At 39.6% G+C, this 17804-nt stretch overlaps 1 protein-coding gene across 2 annotated transcripts in view; it reads right to left on the minus strand.

Annotated features, from left to right (window-relative positions):
- GLT8D2 (glycosyltransferase 8 domain containing 2) overlaps window positions 1-17782 on the minus strand; it is a 19193-nt gene extending 1411 nt beyond the window's left edge. The window contains exons 1-9 of one of the 2 annotated variants that reach the window (XM_074144687.1): window positions 15645-17782; window positions 13642-13686; window positions 12078-12173; window positions 10708-10876; window positions 9001-9118; window positions 6913-6997; window positions 3065-3177; window positions 2226-2392; window positions 447-559 (exon numbers count right to left, since the gene is read on the minus strand). In XM_074144687.1, coding sequence (XP_074000788.1) covers window positions 447-559; window positions 2226-2392; window positions 3065-3177; window positions 6913-6997; window positions 9001-9118; window positions 10708-10876; window positions 12078-12173; window positions 13642-13660 — 880 coding nt within the window. In that variant the 5' untranslated portion in view covers window positions 13661-13686; window positions 15645-17782. Of the gene's footprint in view, window positions 1-446; window positions 560-2225; window positions 2393-3064; window positions 3178-6912; window positions 6998-9000; window positions 9119-10707; window positions 10892-11812; window positions 11816-12077; window positions 12174-13641; window positions 13687-15644 lie in introns of those variants that run through there. The other variant, XM_074144686.1, reaches the window with a different exon arrangement.
- Window positions 17783-17804: the final 22 nt, after the last annotated feature.

A 17804-nucleotide genomic window follows, 5' to 3' on the forward strand; every position in this document is an offset into this window, starting at 1 on the left:
CTGCCAGGCATCCCATCTCCTTCCACTGTGTCTACTAAAAGAGCATCTGGTTTTGTTCAGCCTCTCACTATATTCGGATCTTTCATATATTCTTTCCATAGTTTATGACAATATAAGTTAGCTGGTCTTCAAACATGTAACTTTGTCCTTGGTATTTGTCTTTTTTACCTTTTTTTTTTTTTAATTACTATTAGGGTTTGGGGTTTTTTATGGGGGTGCAACTATTATGTTTGCTTGACCTGTTAAGATATTTGTGTAATGACACCCATGGGGAACACCCTCATTCTGCCTTACCCTGAAGAAAGCAGGACTAACGAGCGCTGGGGGAAGCATCTGAGGTATAAAGTAACACATCGAGATAAAGTAACTTAAGGTCCTGTATTGGAATCTTACAAGCCGCTCCCTTTATTTAGTTCCAACTGCAGAGGGTGGGAAGTTAAACTTACCAAGATGCCTTATGTGCCACATCGGATTAATAGCGGAATACTTTCCATGAAACACAATCAGCATTGGAGAGGTTGCCACGCCACCCCCAAGGGTGCTGCTGTAGAGGTTTTCCCTGTAAAAGGAGAAAAGAAAATATTAAAAATCTTAAAGAATCTTTAGTATAAAAGGCAGAAGATTAAAAATAAGTACTCTAGCAAAATTCAAAAATCAGTTTGAACAGACCAGTTTTCAGCATACTCCTTCCTAATTCTGTTAATTGCTTGTATTTGTAACTCCAGTTCCTGATGAGTAAAGCATTGCTACCAAGCAAAATGGGAGTCAGACCTAACATGAGGGCAATTACTTCTACACACGACATATAGCCTAGAAGGCTGACGAAGTTTACAGTAGGAAAAAAGCTGTTAAGATAAAGGAATCAATCATACTTTAGTCTGATTTCTTAAGAAAATGTACATGTTTCCATGTGTTTAATTCCCTCTTTCTTCTCTTTTCCCCCCTCCCCCAGCTTTTAGACCCATAAATTAACTTCAGATTTTGCCAAAGTCTAGTTAGTATAAACTGACATCTAAAGGATATCAATATCCTATTAATTTTGTGATAAATCCAGGGCTAGACAAAGCCAAATAACTATAAGGAGGGGAATTAGAAGGTAGCAGCCAAATGTCTGGCCACAGTGTGCTTCAGGCCTCCTGGACAGCCAGTCAGCACATGGGCAAAACCACTCCAGCTATGGGACACCATGTCACCCGCCCACCCAACAAGGAGAAAACCCAGGAAGTACCAGGAGATGCTTCGAGGACACAGAATAAAAAAAATCATAACCTTCCCCCAAAACTGGGTTTTAACTGCTAAGCAACTTATTTCACTGTCATTTCAAAATCCAGCTAAAAGGAACATGAATCCGTTATGAAGGTATAAAATCAACTTTACAGATTAAATTTGTGGTAATATTCATGGAGCTTTTTCAAACTCTTCAAAAGCACAGCAATAGCTTGTCAGGATATGTTGCATAAGCAGAGTAAGAGAAAGACATTTGGCTCTTCATTTGTTCACATGCTTATCATTTGTGTCTCTCCTCTGTTCATTTCTGAAACTAACAAGTAATGGACATAGTCCAATAGCACAAGCTATTCAGTTTCAGTTTAGCCTTACTAAATTTAAACTTAACCCTTTGCAGAGGAAGAAAGCAAATGTCAAGTTTGCAAATACAGGTTAACAGTGAACTAACCAAAAAAAATGAACAGTGATTGTTTCACTATGTCATGACTTACTCATGGTCAACGCCAAAAAGATACTTTTCATGTCAAATTTAATTCATCTATAAAAGAAGTGGTTCATATTGGTACTTAAGAAATATGGTATCCAATTATAGATGGTGTCCAATTATAGTTTGGCTGACATTACAATAGGAGAGACGCCACACAAACAAGGGAACATTCCTCCTTCTTTAAGCCAGCCTCTGGAAGGGAAGATCTCAAGTGGCTTGCTTCCGATTAAGGTTGGTCGCCCAAAACAAGAACCACGTAATCTTGAGGGAACACTGAGAATAAGTGTGGTTTGTGACTAAACATGAGACTAAAATGCCAGGTGGCTGTGTCCTGGTACATGATTCATCAGATTTAAGCAGATGGAAATTCTGGAACATGAGTTACTTCCCTTGATGAGATGTCAAAGAAAGACTGCTTGGAGTTAAAAAACTTTTAAGAGCTTTTAAACAGAAAATGAAACTGTAAAACGAGTATTAAGAGTAAAGTGCAAAGCTAGATTTCCACACATACTCTACATTTCTTTGCATCCACTTTTCCAACTGCTTTGTAATCCGTTGATGTTTCCATTCAGTCATGTTAGCAACAATTACTCCAGGGTTAAAGGAGCAGGTGCTGGGGCTGATACCAAGATCTCTAATTGCTTGCTTTCTGTAGTCCAGGAATCCCATGTATGTGTTCTAAGAAATAAAAAAAGTAGATTTATCCCCTATGAATCTCTATAAATGCATTGCCCTACCGCTAACATGGAGAGTAAATACGTGCTCCCAAAGCTGAGTTTCTAGATGACAGTTGCGTGTCTTGATTTCCATATGACACAAGACTGAAAGCCAGGATACTTCCAGCTACTCAATTACTTTTTCCACGTTGTATTGTTCCATGGGAGTTTCATAAGTCTCTTCCCTTACCATGTGTTTGTCTTTCTCTAGCTCACTAAATGATGTAGCATCACGCTTGTAAAGCTAGAGGGACTCACTGACTCACTAGGGAACTCGGCTCAGGAATTAGCCTTTAAACCTGTTTTCCCGAGTTTTGTTCCCATTTTGACTACTACAAATCATATAGCCTGTCTTCACTAGATGTTCCATTAAGTGCTCAAGATCTGCTGATAGCAAAATACCAAACAATTCAGTAGAATCCAAAGAGCAATAGAGATTTAAATTATTACAGGAAACAACTCTGCATAACACCATATCATTACAGAGTTACTAAAAAAATTATTTCTTAATTACCTGTAAAGCTATTACAAAATTATAAATAAAAAAACCCCTCACTTTGGGGAAAGTGTATAAAATCATGTTACATTTGTGGGTAAATACATTCCTGATTAGAATCCCAAGATGGCATCTTACCTGCATCCCTACACTTCTAACCATTTCATGTGTAGAAGGCAGATCACAATCATCTGAAAAAGCTGCAGCATGTCCAGGAGCTAACTTAGTGTCATAGAGTTCTTGGATGTCACCTGATTACAGAAAGATCAAAAGCATGAGGAAACCTACTTCACTGCTACAGAGTTGACAGGATAACTTCTGTTGTCATACACGTTACTTACGAACATACCAATTTTAGGGGATAGCCTAGATATTAATGAAGGCTGAATTTTGTAATATGGGACAATTTTCAAGTTTGAGTCCTGTACTTGGAGGTCTAAGGTCTATCTTTAGACATTATCATCAGTATTCAATACATCCACATTCTAGTCTGAACGTCCAAAATCAGCTATGGCACAAGCTGATTACACTGTTAAGAAGCCTGGTTACAAAGTTCTGCATTCACAGAGCTTGCCTTTGGGAGAGGGAGGACACAGGCAATTTTTCTGAGCCTATTCAAGTCCCACAAAAGTGCCACTTCAATCCCTTGCACAGATCAGTTTTTTCCTGGTGTTACTGTGTTTATACCTCCTAGTAAGATACCGACATTCCCAGCACTGGCCAGTTGAAATATGCCTGTCACACTTGACCAACCCTGGCTGGCTCACAGACCACCCGACTCCTTCCTGGTGGAGGGAAATAATGTAACGCATGGCACTTCACTCATCACCTTTCATCAGCAGGTACCCATGATGTGCCAGAACAGTTTGAGGGCAAGGGGGAAGCACAGTGCTGCCACAGCAACTGTGTGAATCTGCATCCAAACCCCCTACAGCTACCAGCTTTGCTCCTGGTCGTGGGGCGGTCACAGGTAAGACGAATTATCTTGGCAGGCCACATATGGCCCAGCAGCCGGAGGTGAGCTCATTAAAGGTCTAGTAAATGAAAACATTCCCTATACTGCAAACAGTGGAACTACTATTTCTGAAATAAGCAGAGATTATTCCTTTGTCTGAACTCATCAGCTGGTTGGAAAACTTGGTTTAGGACTCATATCTCACCAAGAAACAGAATTTGAATTAATAGGACGCTTAACTACATGCCTTGCTAAGTATTTTCTCCTGATTCTAAATAGCGTCTACTTTTCAAGAGAGAAGCAGAAAAAGAAAAAAAAAGAAAAAAAAAATCAACCCAAACCATTCTGGGCTGACACCCCAAATTCAGTATGTTTCATTCTTACTGTTTTGCAGAAAGCAACAACCAACAAATAAACAATCCCAAAGTTAAAGCCACGAAAACCCCATTCACTCCCTATCCTGTAAGAAGTCTCATTCACTCCCGTTGCAGAGACAATCTGACAGAGAGCAGAGTCTCACATTACAGCTGAGACACAGGGAGCAGCTGCCAGAACAGGCTCCCTCCTTCCACTGCACTCCCACACATATATCCATCTTTATTCCCTTCTTCTGGGCACTACGATTGTGTGGCCCAAGGGTGAACAAGACAGGCTGGCTGAAGCAAAAGGATAAAAAAAAAAAAAAAAAAAAAAAAAAAAAAAGATTTAAAAAATGTTGGGGTTTTGTTGGGTTTTTTTGTACCACTACTCCTCTGCCAGGTCAACCAGCTGAATCAGCTTATTCTGCAGCTGCACAACTGCAGATATGACACAAGTAACAGGAGCTGCCCGAGGACAGGAGAGGCCACTTCCATCAGCAGCAGCCTACCATCAGCTGTAATGTGAAACTGCACCTTTATCTTGCAGCTCCAGAAACACAATCACCTGACATAAACTGACACCCCTAATGAAAGAGAAAGCCCTACCTCCCCCCTTTTCCTAGCCACACTGCCTCGGCTCCTACCAGGGAACTAATTTAGGCTGAAAGTAATCACATTTTATAGAATCACAGAATGGTAGGGGCTGGAAGGGACCTCTGGAGATCATCTAGTCCAACCCACTGCTAAAGCAAGTCCACCTCGAGCGGGTTGGACAGGAACGTGTCCAGACGGGTTTTGAATATCTCCAGAGGAGACAACTCCACAAGGTCTCTGGGCAGCCTGTTCCAGTGCTCTGACACCCTCAAAGTAAAGAAGTTTTTCCTCGTGGTGAGACGGAATTTTCTGTGTGTTCCAGTTTGTCCCCATTGCCCCTTGTCACTGGGCACCACTGAAAAGAGTCTGGCCCCATCCTCTTGACACCCGCCCTTTAGATGTTTTTAAGCATTGGTGAGATCCCCTCTCAGTCTTCTCTAACAGACCCAGGTCTCTCAGCCTTTCCTCATAAGAGACATGCTCCAGTCCCCTGCTCATCTTCATAGTCCTTCACTGGACTCTCTAGTAGTTCCTTGTCTGGTGAATGTTATGCAAGGAAGAGGGATGCAGGGGAAGTGGTGGGCTCAGCTTAAAGTGCTCATGAAACCGGAGTGTAAATGAAGACTTTAAGAACCTTTCAAAGAGTTAAATATTGCTGTTGCCCATTGATGACAGACAAAACAACAAAACCAAAAAGCAGAGAGAACCACCGGAAACACACATGTTGAAGAAACTGATATGAAGTCCATTGCAAATTAAAATTAAACAGGCAGAGCAGATTAATCATATTTTATAAAGCAGCTAATAACAGCCCCTTTAAGTGCAGATGTTCTGAAATAAGCCACTAAAGAGACAAAACTACAAGAAGGTACAGAGAAGCAGCGGAGAACAAAATTGTACTTTTGTCATATGCAAATTCACTGATCCTAATGTTTCACAGCAAAGATTAATTTAGGCCAAAGAGTTTATTATACTCAGTCCCCTCCAAAGGAAATTTTCATTGGAACATCCCTTTAATGTTCAACAAGGATCAGTAAAATGGTTTTGTTGTCCCTGTGTACTGGGCCTGGTGTCGTGGTTTGGGCTGGATTGGCCACTAAAACGAGTGACAGATGCTCTCCCCAACCAGGGACACTATGTTTCCTGTGTATCTGGCAAAAAAGTAATAATCACGTTACCTGAAAAGTAATGTATGTCGGTGCAATGGCATGCAAAATTTCCCTCCACTGTGTTTTCTGCTTTCAATTTAATATTTCTCTCTGATGCTAGTAAAATTATTGAAAAGAAAATTGGGGATTGGGGATAGGGGGAATTGAGCAAGCAGCTGTGTGGTGCTAAGCTGCCATTCAGGGTTAAACCACAACACTGACTAAAAAGCGTTATAAAATAACAAGACGACAATATGATAAAACAAGGGAGGAAAACAACTCTACAGAGAAAAAAATATATACCGGGAAACAGAAGAGAAAAAACAATAAATTAATCTTCAGAAAAAAAACTGTTCCTCTAAATAGATTTTTTTGTATGAAAAAAAATATTTTTCAGGATTTGAATGTCTTCTAATTGCTCCTATTTGTCTAGGAACTCTGAAATCTTTGATCATGATTCTGCAAATTGCTATGGATTCTGAGATGAAGATGCCCAAAATCAAATTCTGAGTGTTTGGAATTTTAACCCTCTTATTTGAGTAAATTCCTCTTGCTCTCAAGAACCGCAATTCTGGATAAGGAACTGGTAGCATTTGTGGGAATTCAAATACTAGCAGGAAATGCATGTCATACTTAACAATAAATATAGCAGCATCTAAGTGAAATCCATGATATCTTTCATCAATTTACTAGATTCAATTAAAAGGAAACCCAAACATACAATTTTGATCAACTATTCAAAAGAGATATGAGAGAAGTTCTTCTTCTAACTTTCCTTTAAATAAACAAACAGATTATTTGTGGGTTTCCTGGGTGCAACACTCCTAGCAGCTGCCTCAGATTCCATTGTATCTCACATTTCCAAATGTAAAAGCTGCAATAATTTTGCTTTTAATTCTGCTAGAAATGGCTTTTTGGATGACTGCTTACCTTGAACAATGATATCATCATCCAAATATATGACTTTCTCATGTTTCTGGATAAGTAAAGGAAGATAAAATCGAACGAAGTTCAGCTATTAAACAGAAAAAAAAAAGGTAAAGACTAAATGGTAAAGCTGTTTAATGTAGTAGTCTTACGCTTCTGTCTCTATTAACAACCAGTTTTAATTTCTCGCTTCATTGAGCATTAGCCAGCGATCATTTGCTGCCTCCCTCCAGCTTTACTAGTATCTTTACTAGTATCTTGAATCTTCTTCTTATTTATGCCTATTTTATTTAGTATGGCTCTAACCAAACAGCCCAAAACAGTTGCTTCTTCACAGAATCATTTGGGTTGGAAGGAGCCTTTCGAGATCATCGTGTCCAATCCCTTTTCTCAGGCAGGGTCCACCTGACCAGGCTGCCGGGGACCATGCCCAGTTGGGTTTTGAATATCTCCAGAGATGGAGTCTCAACTGCCTCTTTGGGCAACCTGCTTCAGTGTTTGACCACCCTCACTCTTCTGCTCAGAGGAAATTTCATGTATTTTAATTTGTGCCCATTGTCTCTTGTCCCTCCCCTTGGGTATTTACACACATTGATAAGATCCTCCTGAGCCTTCTCTTCTCCAGGCTGAGCAGCCTCAGCTCTCTCAGCCTCTCCTCATGTAAAAGATGGTCAAGTCCCTAAACCATCTTTGCAGCCCTGTGTTAGACTCGCCCCAGTAAGTTCATATCTTTCTTGTACTGTGTAGCTCAGACCTAGACACAGGACTCCTGATGCAGCCTTACCAGTGCCAACTAAAGATGAAGGATCACCTTCCTGGACCTGCTGGCAGTGCTCTTCCTAATGCATTTTTACAGTATACATCATAAAAAACACTTCAAATTTTAATAGTGTCATCATTCCACTCTATAGAAACCATTTGACTGGTGGCACAGACATGGGATAACAACTTCTACAATAACAGCAAACAACGCAGCAGAAGGAAAGAGGACTGAGAATGTAAGAACAACCATACTGATGCAGACCATTTTACCCAGCACCTGCCTTCAGAGTGGTCCTAAACAAATGCTCAGTGAAAAATAAGAACAGAGCAAGCATATAGAAAAGTTGCTCCAATTATTCTCCTAGCTTTCAGTTATTTCCAGCTCAAGAGATTTCCTAAACCCGATGTGACCTGTCTAAATATAAACTGAAACCCTGAAAATTTTTACATTCACAAGACCTTTTTAGTGAGGAAATCCAGAGGCTTAGTACGCATTGCATGAAAAACGTGCAACATTTCTTGTTTGTTCTGACTGTGACTCCTGTAATTTAATCTAATGGCCATTAGTTCTTACATTGGAAGAGACAGTGAGCAACCATCCCCCATCCAGTCCTCCATGCCGCTCAGTTCTGTAGACCTCTACTATTTTCACACCAGAAGTCACATTTCTAGGCTGAATAGTTCTAACCCACTGATTCCTTGCATGAAATCTTTTCCATATATTAGAAATGTCAAAGGTTCAGAGAAAGGCAGCAAGCATAAACACTCTGAACAGACCTGAACATTTTCAGGTAGTGCTACACCTTTTTCAGATAAGGGGACAAAGATTGCATATAGTATCTATGATGAGGCAAAACTACGGATTTGTATTGTGGCATGTTCTCTATTTTGATCCTTACTCCTTTCCTAACATTTTCTAACATCTGATTTGCTTTTTTTGACAGCCAGTAATATTTAGATTACACAGTCATTAGCCTCTGAATTAACCCTGGACATGAGCAGAATGCAGCCAACTCAGCATCATGGAGACACAAAGAACACTATTAGATCTTCCCTCTAATAAACTCTGAATATGTTCTTAAAGATACAACACATTCAAATTACCAAGTTCATGCCACCAAATAATGAGGTCCCAGTAAGACAGACAAGTTGCACGGAGCTTCTTATAGTACACTTTTCCTTCTTGAGTGAGGGCATAGTGTTTGGACCTGATGTGGCTTCTCTGGCCTACAACCTCCTGTGTAATTGAACAGAGATCTAGGACATTTTAAAGCCTGTAATAACAAACTTTCAGAGGTTTTAACGCTTATGTGGTGTTCATTTACTCACAGGCTGCAGTAGCTCAGGACGTGATGCATCTTGTCTGATTTTTCCTTTTAGTACCATAGGGTTGAATTCCACAACCTTAAATTTTATTTCTTTCAGTTTAGAATTTTCAATCCATTTTCTGTGATAAAAAAAAAGTGATAAAAGAAATATTGAGTGTGTGGCAAGTACCTCCAGTATTACATTTACAGGCTCAGAGGAGTATAAGAGACCTTGAAAGCTCACTCAATGTATTCTATCCCAAGACAAAATCATTTGTCTACAGCTATCACATACAGACATTTAACTTGTTCTTAAAAAACCTCCAAACAAAACAAAAAACAACACCCAAAAAACTCAACCACTGCCAAAATCAGAGACTCCACATGTTGCCCAAACAACTCATCTTTCACCATCACTAGCATTAAATGCTATTTTTCTAGGCTTTCGTGCTGCACTTAAAGACCATTTTTTCTTATCCTATCTACTGTGCTTTTAAAGCAGAGGTTAATTTTCTCCCTTTTACAGTTTTACATCCTTCAAGATGACTGCCACAATCACCTCCTAACTATATTTTCTTTAGACTAAACTAATTTTTTTTTTCATTATTTTGTCAGATTTCTTGACACTATTGCTTATTTTCTCCTCTAACCTCTCTTCTAAACCCTTCCTGAAGGCACCCAGAACTAAACACCACACTTTTTCTGATGTCTTAATAATGTCTGCAAGATCAGAAAAAGTTTCGTCACATCTCCTGTGGTCATATATGTCAACATGTATATCCACTATGAAGCATGCCTTTTTTTTTTTTTAATCAGTGTAGTCAGTTATCATTGATAATTCTTTAGTTTTCAAAATGAGTGCTAAACTCCTGCTTCACCCTGTACCAATAAAATCATCTATTCCCACCTCTATTACCTTGTCATTACTTCTACTGAATTTCATCCCATTTTACAGTTCATTTTTTCAATTTCTGATTAGTTTCTTTTCAGCTCTTGTCCTCAATATATCTGCTGTCTCTTTTCCAGCTTCATGCCAACTGCAGATTCATAACATTCTCCACTCTATTATCTGGGTTACTGATGAACTGGATGAGAAAAACTCCCTGTGGAACAACACTCATTACATCTTTTCACTTTGACACAAATTGAGGGTACACAGGCTACAGAAGTGCAGTAGCCAGAGGTGAGAACTGCTAAGAAATCTGCTTTAATTTTGATTTACACCTTCCCATCTTTTAGACAATGTTTGCAATTTTTAACAGCCAAACATGCTTTCATTACAAGCTTATTTGTGCTTCTATTTATAACCTTTAATACACCCTCTTAGCTGAAATTAGCTTTAAACAGCAAGCTTTTCTACTCTGAAGGTTAAGACACCATGCCAGATGAGAGATAAGTGCAATGCCACAAAGTGGGATTGCAACAAGTAACCATGTATACGCTTAACTTACTACAGACTCTTCTGCAGCCAGTCTACAAAAGGCAGAGAGGCCCAGGTACGGGCATGGTCAGGCTATTTCACACCCCTTTGCATTAGTCAGTGCCTTGTGTAGGGCAAAATGGTCCTTTCTCCTACGCATTGAGAATCCTGGGAATTGCTACAATACCACTACTTAAGTAAAAGGAAAAAACATTTCCTTGAGAAGTCTTTCAAAGTCTTTGCCTATGCTAAGGAGAGCAACAACCTAGTCCTAACTAGAGCATGAAACAAAATATGGCCGGTATATACCGAATATGTGGGATGGTAGTCTTCAGCCCAACTATGTAGAACAAAACATTAGCCTCTGTATTGCTGTAGATGCTACTGATTGCTGCTACAGTTGCACCCATTCTGCCCGCAGCAGCGCAGATTACAACAGGGATTTCTTCTTCCATTTCCTCAGGACTCTCCAAATCAACTACAAGAAACAAAACTATGCATTATAATAGAAAATTAAGAATATTTTTATAACGGATCTGGGTCACAGGAATGAGAATGTAGTTCCATAAGCAGTGGAATCATATCACAATCACCCCATTTCCTTACCACATCCTACACCTATCCACATCTGGCAAGGGACACAGCATGAGCTGTCGCTAATCCAGAACTACATGCAGATTGACTGGACTGTTGGATGCCTCCAAAGAGAATATATAACAGAGTTCTTGGCATCTTCTACTCAGCAGGGGCACAAGTCAGCCTGTCCTCCATGTATGCTGCTTATTCACATGAAACCTAAAGAAGTTTGAATGCCTTTGAGACTTCTGCTTCTCAGTTATATTTAGTACAAATTGAACAATAGGTTCCAAAATTATCAAAGGAAGGAGGTAAGTGGAAGAGCTGATGCAATTGCCCGAGCTTCACTTCTTCGGGAAGCAGGCTAGAAAGGAAAAGTGCAAAATTTTGTACCAGCAGGAAGCTAGTGATAAAAGGAAAAAATCTAAACAATGCTGAATCAGTTCACGTTACTGCTAAGGAAGATTTTTACCCCTAGCACTGATTAATGATTATGTTTCAACGAGTATAAATATATCCATATATGCTCTGTAAGTTAATCTCATAACAGCCTCAACAAAAATATACTGAAAAAAAATGGTTTATACCAAAGCAGAGCTTGTTTATCTTGGGAACAGTGAATAAGCTATTAGTATAAACATTTAATACCAGTACAACCATATCCACCCTAGTGAGTTTCTGTCACTATAAAAAAATCCAGCAAAAACTTCTGCTGTAAATTATGTCAAGATTTGATGATGTATCTGAAATTAACAGGTAGGCCAAGAACATTCTCAAAGGGGCAAGTTGTATTCATAATCACTTGACAACTCCAATACTGTTCAGCACAAATAAGAACATACTCTAGTTCCAACTACATCAGTGACATCTGTGTAAAAATTTGAATTAGAATGACAGTTCTTAGTCATTACTATCGATCTCCTACTATTTTATTCAAGTAATTCAGAAGCAAAAAATTCAACATCCCAGACCATATGCAACAGTGTGAGTAGCTCATCTATGCAGGGCAAACAGGATTCAGTAAGACAAAAAGTGCTCTTCAAATGAAGAGATAAGGAATATAAACCATGAACACAAACGAAACAGAAGTACAAGCGATTTACCTGTTTCATTCTTCAATGCAGATGGCACTTGGTGAACTTTGTTATACAGAATGGCGCACACCGTTAAGACAAGAAGTAACAGTAAGATCTGGTTAACTGAAATAAAAAGGAGAATTTGTTAACAATCAGTATAATAGCTAATTCCCAAGTACTGTTTTTTTTTTTTAAAAAAATCCAATTTGCAACCAGTATATACAGTAACCTGTATTTGCTGTGCTTATCAAATTCTCTTTTCTCTTATTATCTGATCAAGCTAAAAATTTTATGTTAAAAATTTTATGTTAAAAACATAATGTTAAAATCTCTCACCATTACAATAATTTCCACCTGATTTTCATGGATAATTTGCTCACTAAATCATTAAGCTCCCAATATATATGGATTATCCCTAATAAAAAATTCACGTTTCTGAATTTTACCAGGAGCCTGGAACATTCTTTTCTTGGCTTGTGTGCTTGTTGTGTGCTTATCATCACATGGTTTCACAACTTAATTATTTTTACCTAGCACTCTCCTTCTCTCACATTTCCCCTGATAAAACTTCAAATATGGGAGATTTTTTTTTAAATTTTATTTCAGTGTTCAGATCTTCGAGGTGTATTTGAGCGAAACTCTAAATATGTACTAGAAAAACAAACTCAGCGTGCTACTGAAACCAGAAATGTTCCAAAATATTCAAAAATACATGAACATTTTGACACAGTTACTTTAATTAGTAAAACCAAAACAAAGCATGCAACAGCAAAGTCCTTACTATATATTCTGATTTGCAGTTCCTACCAGACTGCCTTGTACAAATTTAAGTTATTCAATACAAACCAACCAGAAGCATATACCAGGACAGTTCACTGACTACAAGGGGGAAGGATACATTACCATCATCAACAGTGACTTTGATGATGGGAGGTTTTTTTGTATCATACTACTTTGTTACTTCTGCACCACCATAAAAGGTATATGTGGTGTACAGAAGAGCAAAGGGAAAAAAGTTTTTAACTATTTCAATCAAAAGGGCCAATTGGCCCAAACTGGGCATGAGAATAAATTGAAATTGGTAAACATACATCACTGAACCCACACAAATTTAAACCAGCTGAGGAAACAGACCACTGACTTCAGAGAAATTTTGGGTGCACAACTGAAGGCACACACCAGTCCATTTTCAGTCACTGACCCTGACAGCTGACAAGAACCCCAAGTTTCTTGGGGCCACATCTCAATTGCAAGCAGGAACAGCATTAATGTGCAGAGGGTCTGTAAAAAAGCCAGGTTCAGTGCTCTTGGCACAACACACATGAAACCAGCAGGTCTTAGTGGGAAATCCCAGATTGCCCAGTCTCATGCAGTACAGTAGTGAGTAATTTTAAATTATTGGTACTTATGGCCATACTTATCTGACTTAGTTAACAGGAAAAGGCATATTTGTATACTTAAGCATAATTTAGCAAAAGTAGAACTGTAAATTTGCATGCAACGGTGACAACAGTTACACAAGAAATTGCATTTGACATTTCTGTCCCCTTTTAAAAAAATATATATTTCAAATAGTTTTAATCTCTCTTACTTTTCTTTAAAAGAGCCATGTGTCCTGTTGGATGAGAACTGTGATCTGTGGGGTAAAATAAAAATAAAAAAATAATTTAAAAAAAGGAGAGAGAAAAATCATTAATACCAGCAGTGAATACTAGTTAGTTATTTCAGGGACAAGGTTTTGCATCATCAAATGTTACTGTTGATCTGGTAAACTGAACTCTATCTTTGTAAATAACTTCTTGGGAACTAATAACTAATATTCTGGGATAAAACTATTATATATTTTAATTTAAGCTACTAATAGGTTGAAAGGAACAGCATTTTACTAAATTCCATCCAATCAACTACATCAGTAATAACTAGGATTTTTTAACATGTTTTAAAGTAACGTGCAAAGAGGTATTAAAACACCCACTGATGCAATTTGTAAATACCTTTACATTTATCTCTGACCTCATCGAAACCATAATAACAATCATAAATACTAATCTCTTGCTGGAGTATGTTCCCAAACATATGGGAATCTTATACTGGAGCAGTGTCTTTCAGACTCTCAGAAAATTTCAGAGCAATAGTGAAAATACTTCTTAACAGCGGTATCCTTCCACTAACAGTAAGGGGGAAGTATGTGCAATGTGGCTTACATTTAAGCACGTTATTTGTGATGCTGGAGAAAATGAGGTAGCATTCCCTAAAATTGTACCTCTAAACCAGATACAAGAGGGGCCTTGACTTTATGTTTGAGAAGACAGAGCATAATCCCTGAAATACAATGGGAAATACAACATTCACTTGAATTCTGGACCCAAAACTACTGTTAATGGAAAAAAAACCTACCCCAGTAAAAAAAACCAACAGTACAACACAGCACCAGAAGTTGTGGCAGGGTGTGTGTGTGGGGTGCGTGCAGCTGTGTGATCTAACCTTTACACTATGGTAGCTGTATATAGGACAGAAACCAAGTTTTCCTGTTTCCATACATACAGATATGTTTCCATACATACACATTACAGCCTAGATAAGGATATAAGATGGTTTCTATGCACGCATAAAAATGAAGGTTATTCTGATCCCTTAAGAAGACAGATGGAACAGCAAGAATTCTTGAAACCTGAGTCACAAAACTGACCACTTCTCATTGGTTAACGCTCAAGTTCAGGCGGCATCCTAAATCAGTCTCTACTTCAACTAAGAAGTTAAATGACAATAAAAATATTTTAAAAGTTAAGATGTGGCTTTGTTTACAAACCACTTACATTAATATGTATTTAGGTCCCAACAGATGACTAAATCGTAGTGAGAGAGGGCATTTCTGAAAGTCCTTTTGCATCCCCAGTACTTATCTGCATTCCAGCAGCCCACTCTCATGTGGCATTAATTTACACAGAGAGGAAATCAAGCTTATCAGTCGAAAAAAAAAAACACCACTGCTGAGAAAGCCCTTCTCTCATGCATTACACACAAGTATTGTCTTCTTATGCACTTAAAAAGTTTACTCATTTAGGTAAGCAGAGAGACAACAGAACCCCTTACACTCTTGGCATAACTTTCTAACCCCACTTTACCTAATCACAAGCTACCCCTAATTTCCACGGAGCTGACTGCTATCTTTTAATTGGCGTTTCTAATAACAGTCACAAACAATATTAGTGATCTCTGCAAGATGAAAGCTGGATAGCCACAGCTTCATGCTATTTTCAGAAATGATTAAACCAACATAAACTGAAGCATGTTTTAAACTTTAAAATCCAAACTCAGACAGACTCTCATACAAGTTTGAGTTCTAAAACTACAGCATTCCTAAGCCTCAGAAACTTAGATTGATTACCCACTGATTTTTAAGGAAAAAGAGGAATACTTGTTCCCCTGCAAATGTTTACTAAATTTTTCCTGACTGTAGACGTTAGTTCCTGGAACCTGGCAGTCCCTAACTCAGTTGCCAAATCCTGTAACAAAATGAGGGGCTACAGAAGGGAAAGCTCAGAAACAGTGACATTACTGCTCAGATATTTCCTGCTTAATTAGTCTTTTTACCTCTTCAAAGCAGCACAGTATTCGGGACTCCTCTCTCCTGAAGAGCTGTGGAGCTATTTACTTGGATCCTAGATAGCCCACAGCTGTAAGCACTCTTGCCAAAGCTTCCTTGACCACCATCCTCCTTTGAAGTCCCCCGCGCAAGGGCCTTACAGGGCACAGTAACAGTTTTAAGATTCAATTCCTTTTTCAAACTCTTCAAAGTTTACTTTGGAGTTGTGCTGGTTTTCTTTTCTTTCTCTGCTGCTGAGGAATAGCATAGAGTCCAGACGCCGCACTGAAGGAATGAGAGCCCATAAACCACTTCCAGATGTGCAGAACGATGATGCAGCCCCAGATCTGGCAAACTTGCCTCAGAGCTTCAGCTAGCAGATTGCAAACAAATCCCATAAGACAAAAAGTCTTAAGGGGGTGGGGGAAAGAAGGAAACAAACCCTTCCAGAAGTTACTTCAACAGTCTAGTTGCAGGTTAGGTTTGTAGTCATTATTTATGGTAAATGTGAACAGAACTAGTGTGCAAGAGCCAAACAACATCATGCCAGAGTCAAACTGAAAGCCAAAGTTTTCCCAGTGCCTGTTTGCAGAACTCTCACGAGTGGAAAGCTGAGGGAAACTTGCAAAATTCAACTCTGAACATGCATTTTGACTTGAATCATGTCATTTCCAAATCTTTGAACACTTAAGAGACTCTGAATCCACAGGTTTGGTTTAGATTCAAAGGGACCTTAGATCAAGGTAACTAGCACATGTTGATACTCTGTCTCTCAAGCTAATGCTTTTGCAATTTTATTTCCATGTCACTTCTTTGATTCAAATTCTCCCACCACCCTTCTCGGAGCCTCCCCTCTATATGATGAAACACCATTTTGTTACAAGAATTTCATGAGTACTGAAAGGAATAATAACCATCTTCAATTCTAAACTATTTTTCATATTTTTGACATGAGGCAGTGCAAAATTTATGAGGGGTATTCAGTCAAGGTTTTAAAAATCATAAATCGTTTTGAATGAAGATGATTGCTCCATTTGCAGGACCTAAAAATGTCTGTTTTCAACTCTATGTCTCAAACATAACAAAACTGTCTTATCTGTGTCTGATTTTGTACAGAAATCCACCTCTTGCAGAGCTGCTTGAAGGAAGAATGAAGGCTATAGTTACGTGCTTCATGAAATACTTTTTTCATAAAAAAAAGTATTACTACTTTTTCTGTACTACAGTATTTTTTTTCCAAGCTGTATTAAGCACGTATTCATCAAAATCCACCCGTGTTTTGTTCACCTCCTTACCACTTCTATGTGCATCCTGAACAGACCTAAGATGCACACAGCTGTGCAAGCTCGCAGCATCAGGACCATCTGCTTCACCTGGCAGCAACCCATGGATTACTGGCAGCCCAGAAGCACCTTCTCTGGATTTCCCTCAGCCTCGTGTATTTATAGTCTCACTTAACACTCCCCTCACACAGAAAAGAGAGTGGCTTCTGTCCTGCAGAATGAGATCTTCGGGTTTACTCAGATCACCCGCTGTTAACTGTAGAACTGAAACCTGCTTCTAATCTCAACCTCCAGTGTTTAAAAGGCAACTCATTTCTTTCCCAGATGCGTACCTCGCAGGCTGCATACCCTGCTTACCATTAGCAAGTTATAAAAAAAAAACCCAAAAAACAATAAAACCAACAAAAACCCCAAACTGCTGCACAGTTCTGAGGGTTTGAACACAGATCTGGCTGCCCTCAGCTAAATCAGCACACACCACATCCGTGGTGACCCGAGCACCCCACCAGCCCGGGCCAGTGGTGAGCAGCCCCCCCCTCCCTGCCGGGGAGCGGGGACGGCAGGCTCGCCTCCGCCAGGCGCCCAAGACAGGCCTCCCGCCTAAAGCACGGCCCAGACCCAGGGGCTCCTGAGGGGCGGAGAGATCCTGTGGCAGAAACACCGGCCTCCAAGTCACCGCCCTACACCTCTCAGCCGACCACCACCCAGGCGAAACGGACCAACACCCAACAAACAACCCCCGCCTCCCCTGGGCGTCGAGGGACCGTTATCCCCTCGGGGAGGAAGGTAACGGCCGCCGCCGTCACGTGACCCGCGGCGGCGCCCCGCCGCATCCCCTTCCCCCTCCGCCGCCGGCCTGCCCCGGCCGCGCGGTGCATTGTGGGA

The sequence above is a fragment of the Numenius arquata genome, chromosome 2, assembly GCF_964106895.1.
Source record: "Numenius arquata chromosome 2, bNumArq3.hap1.1, whole genome shotgun sequence".
NCBI lineage: Eukaryota > Metazoa > Chordata > Aves > Charadriiformes > Scolopacidae > Numenius > Numenius arquata.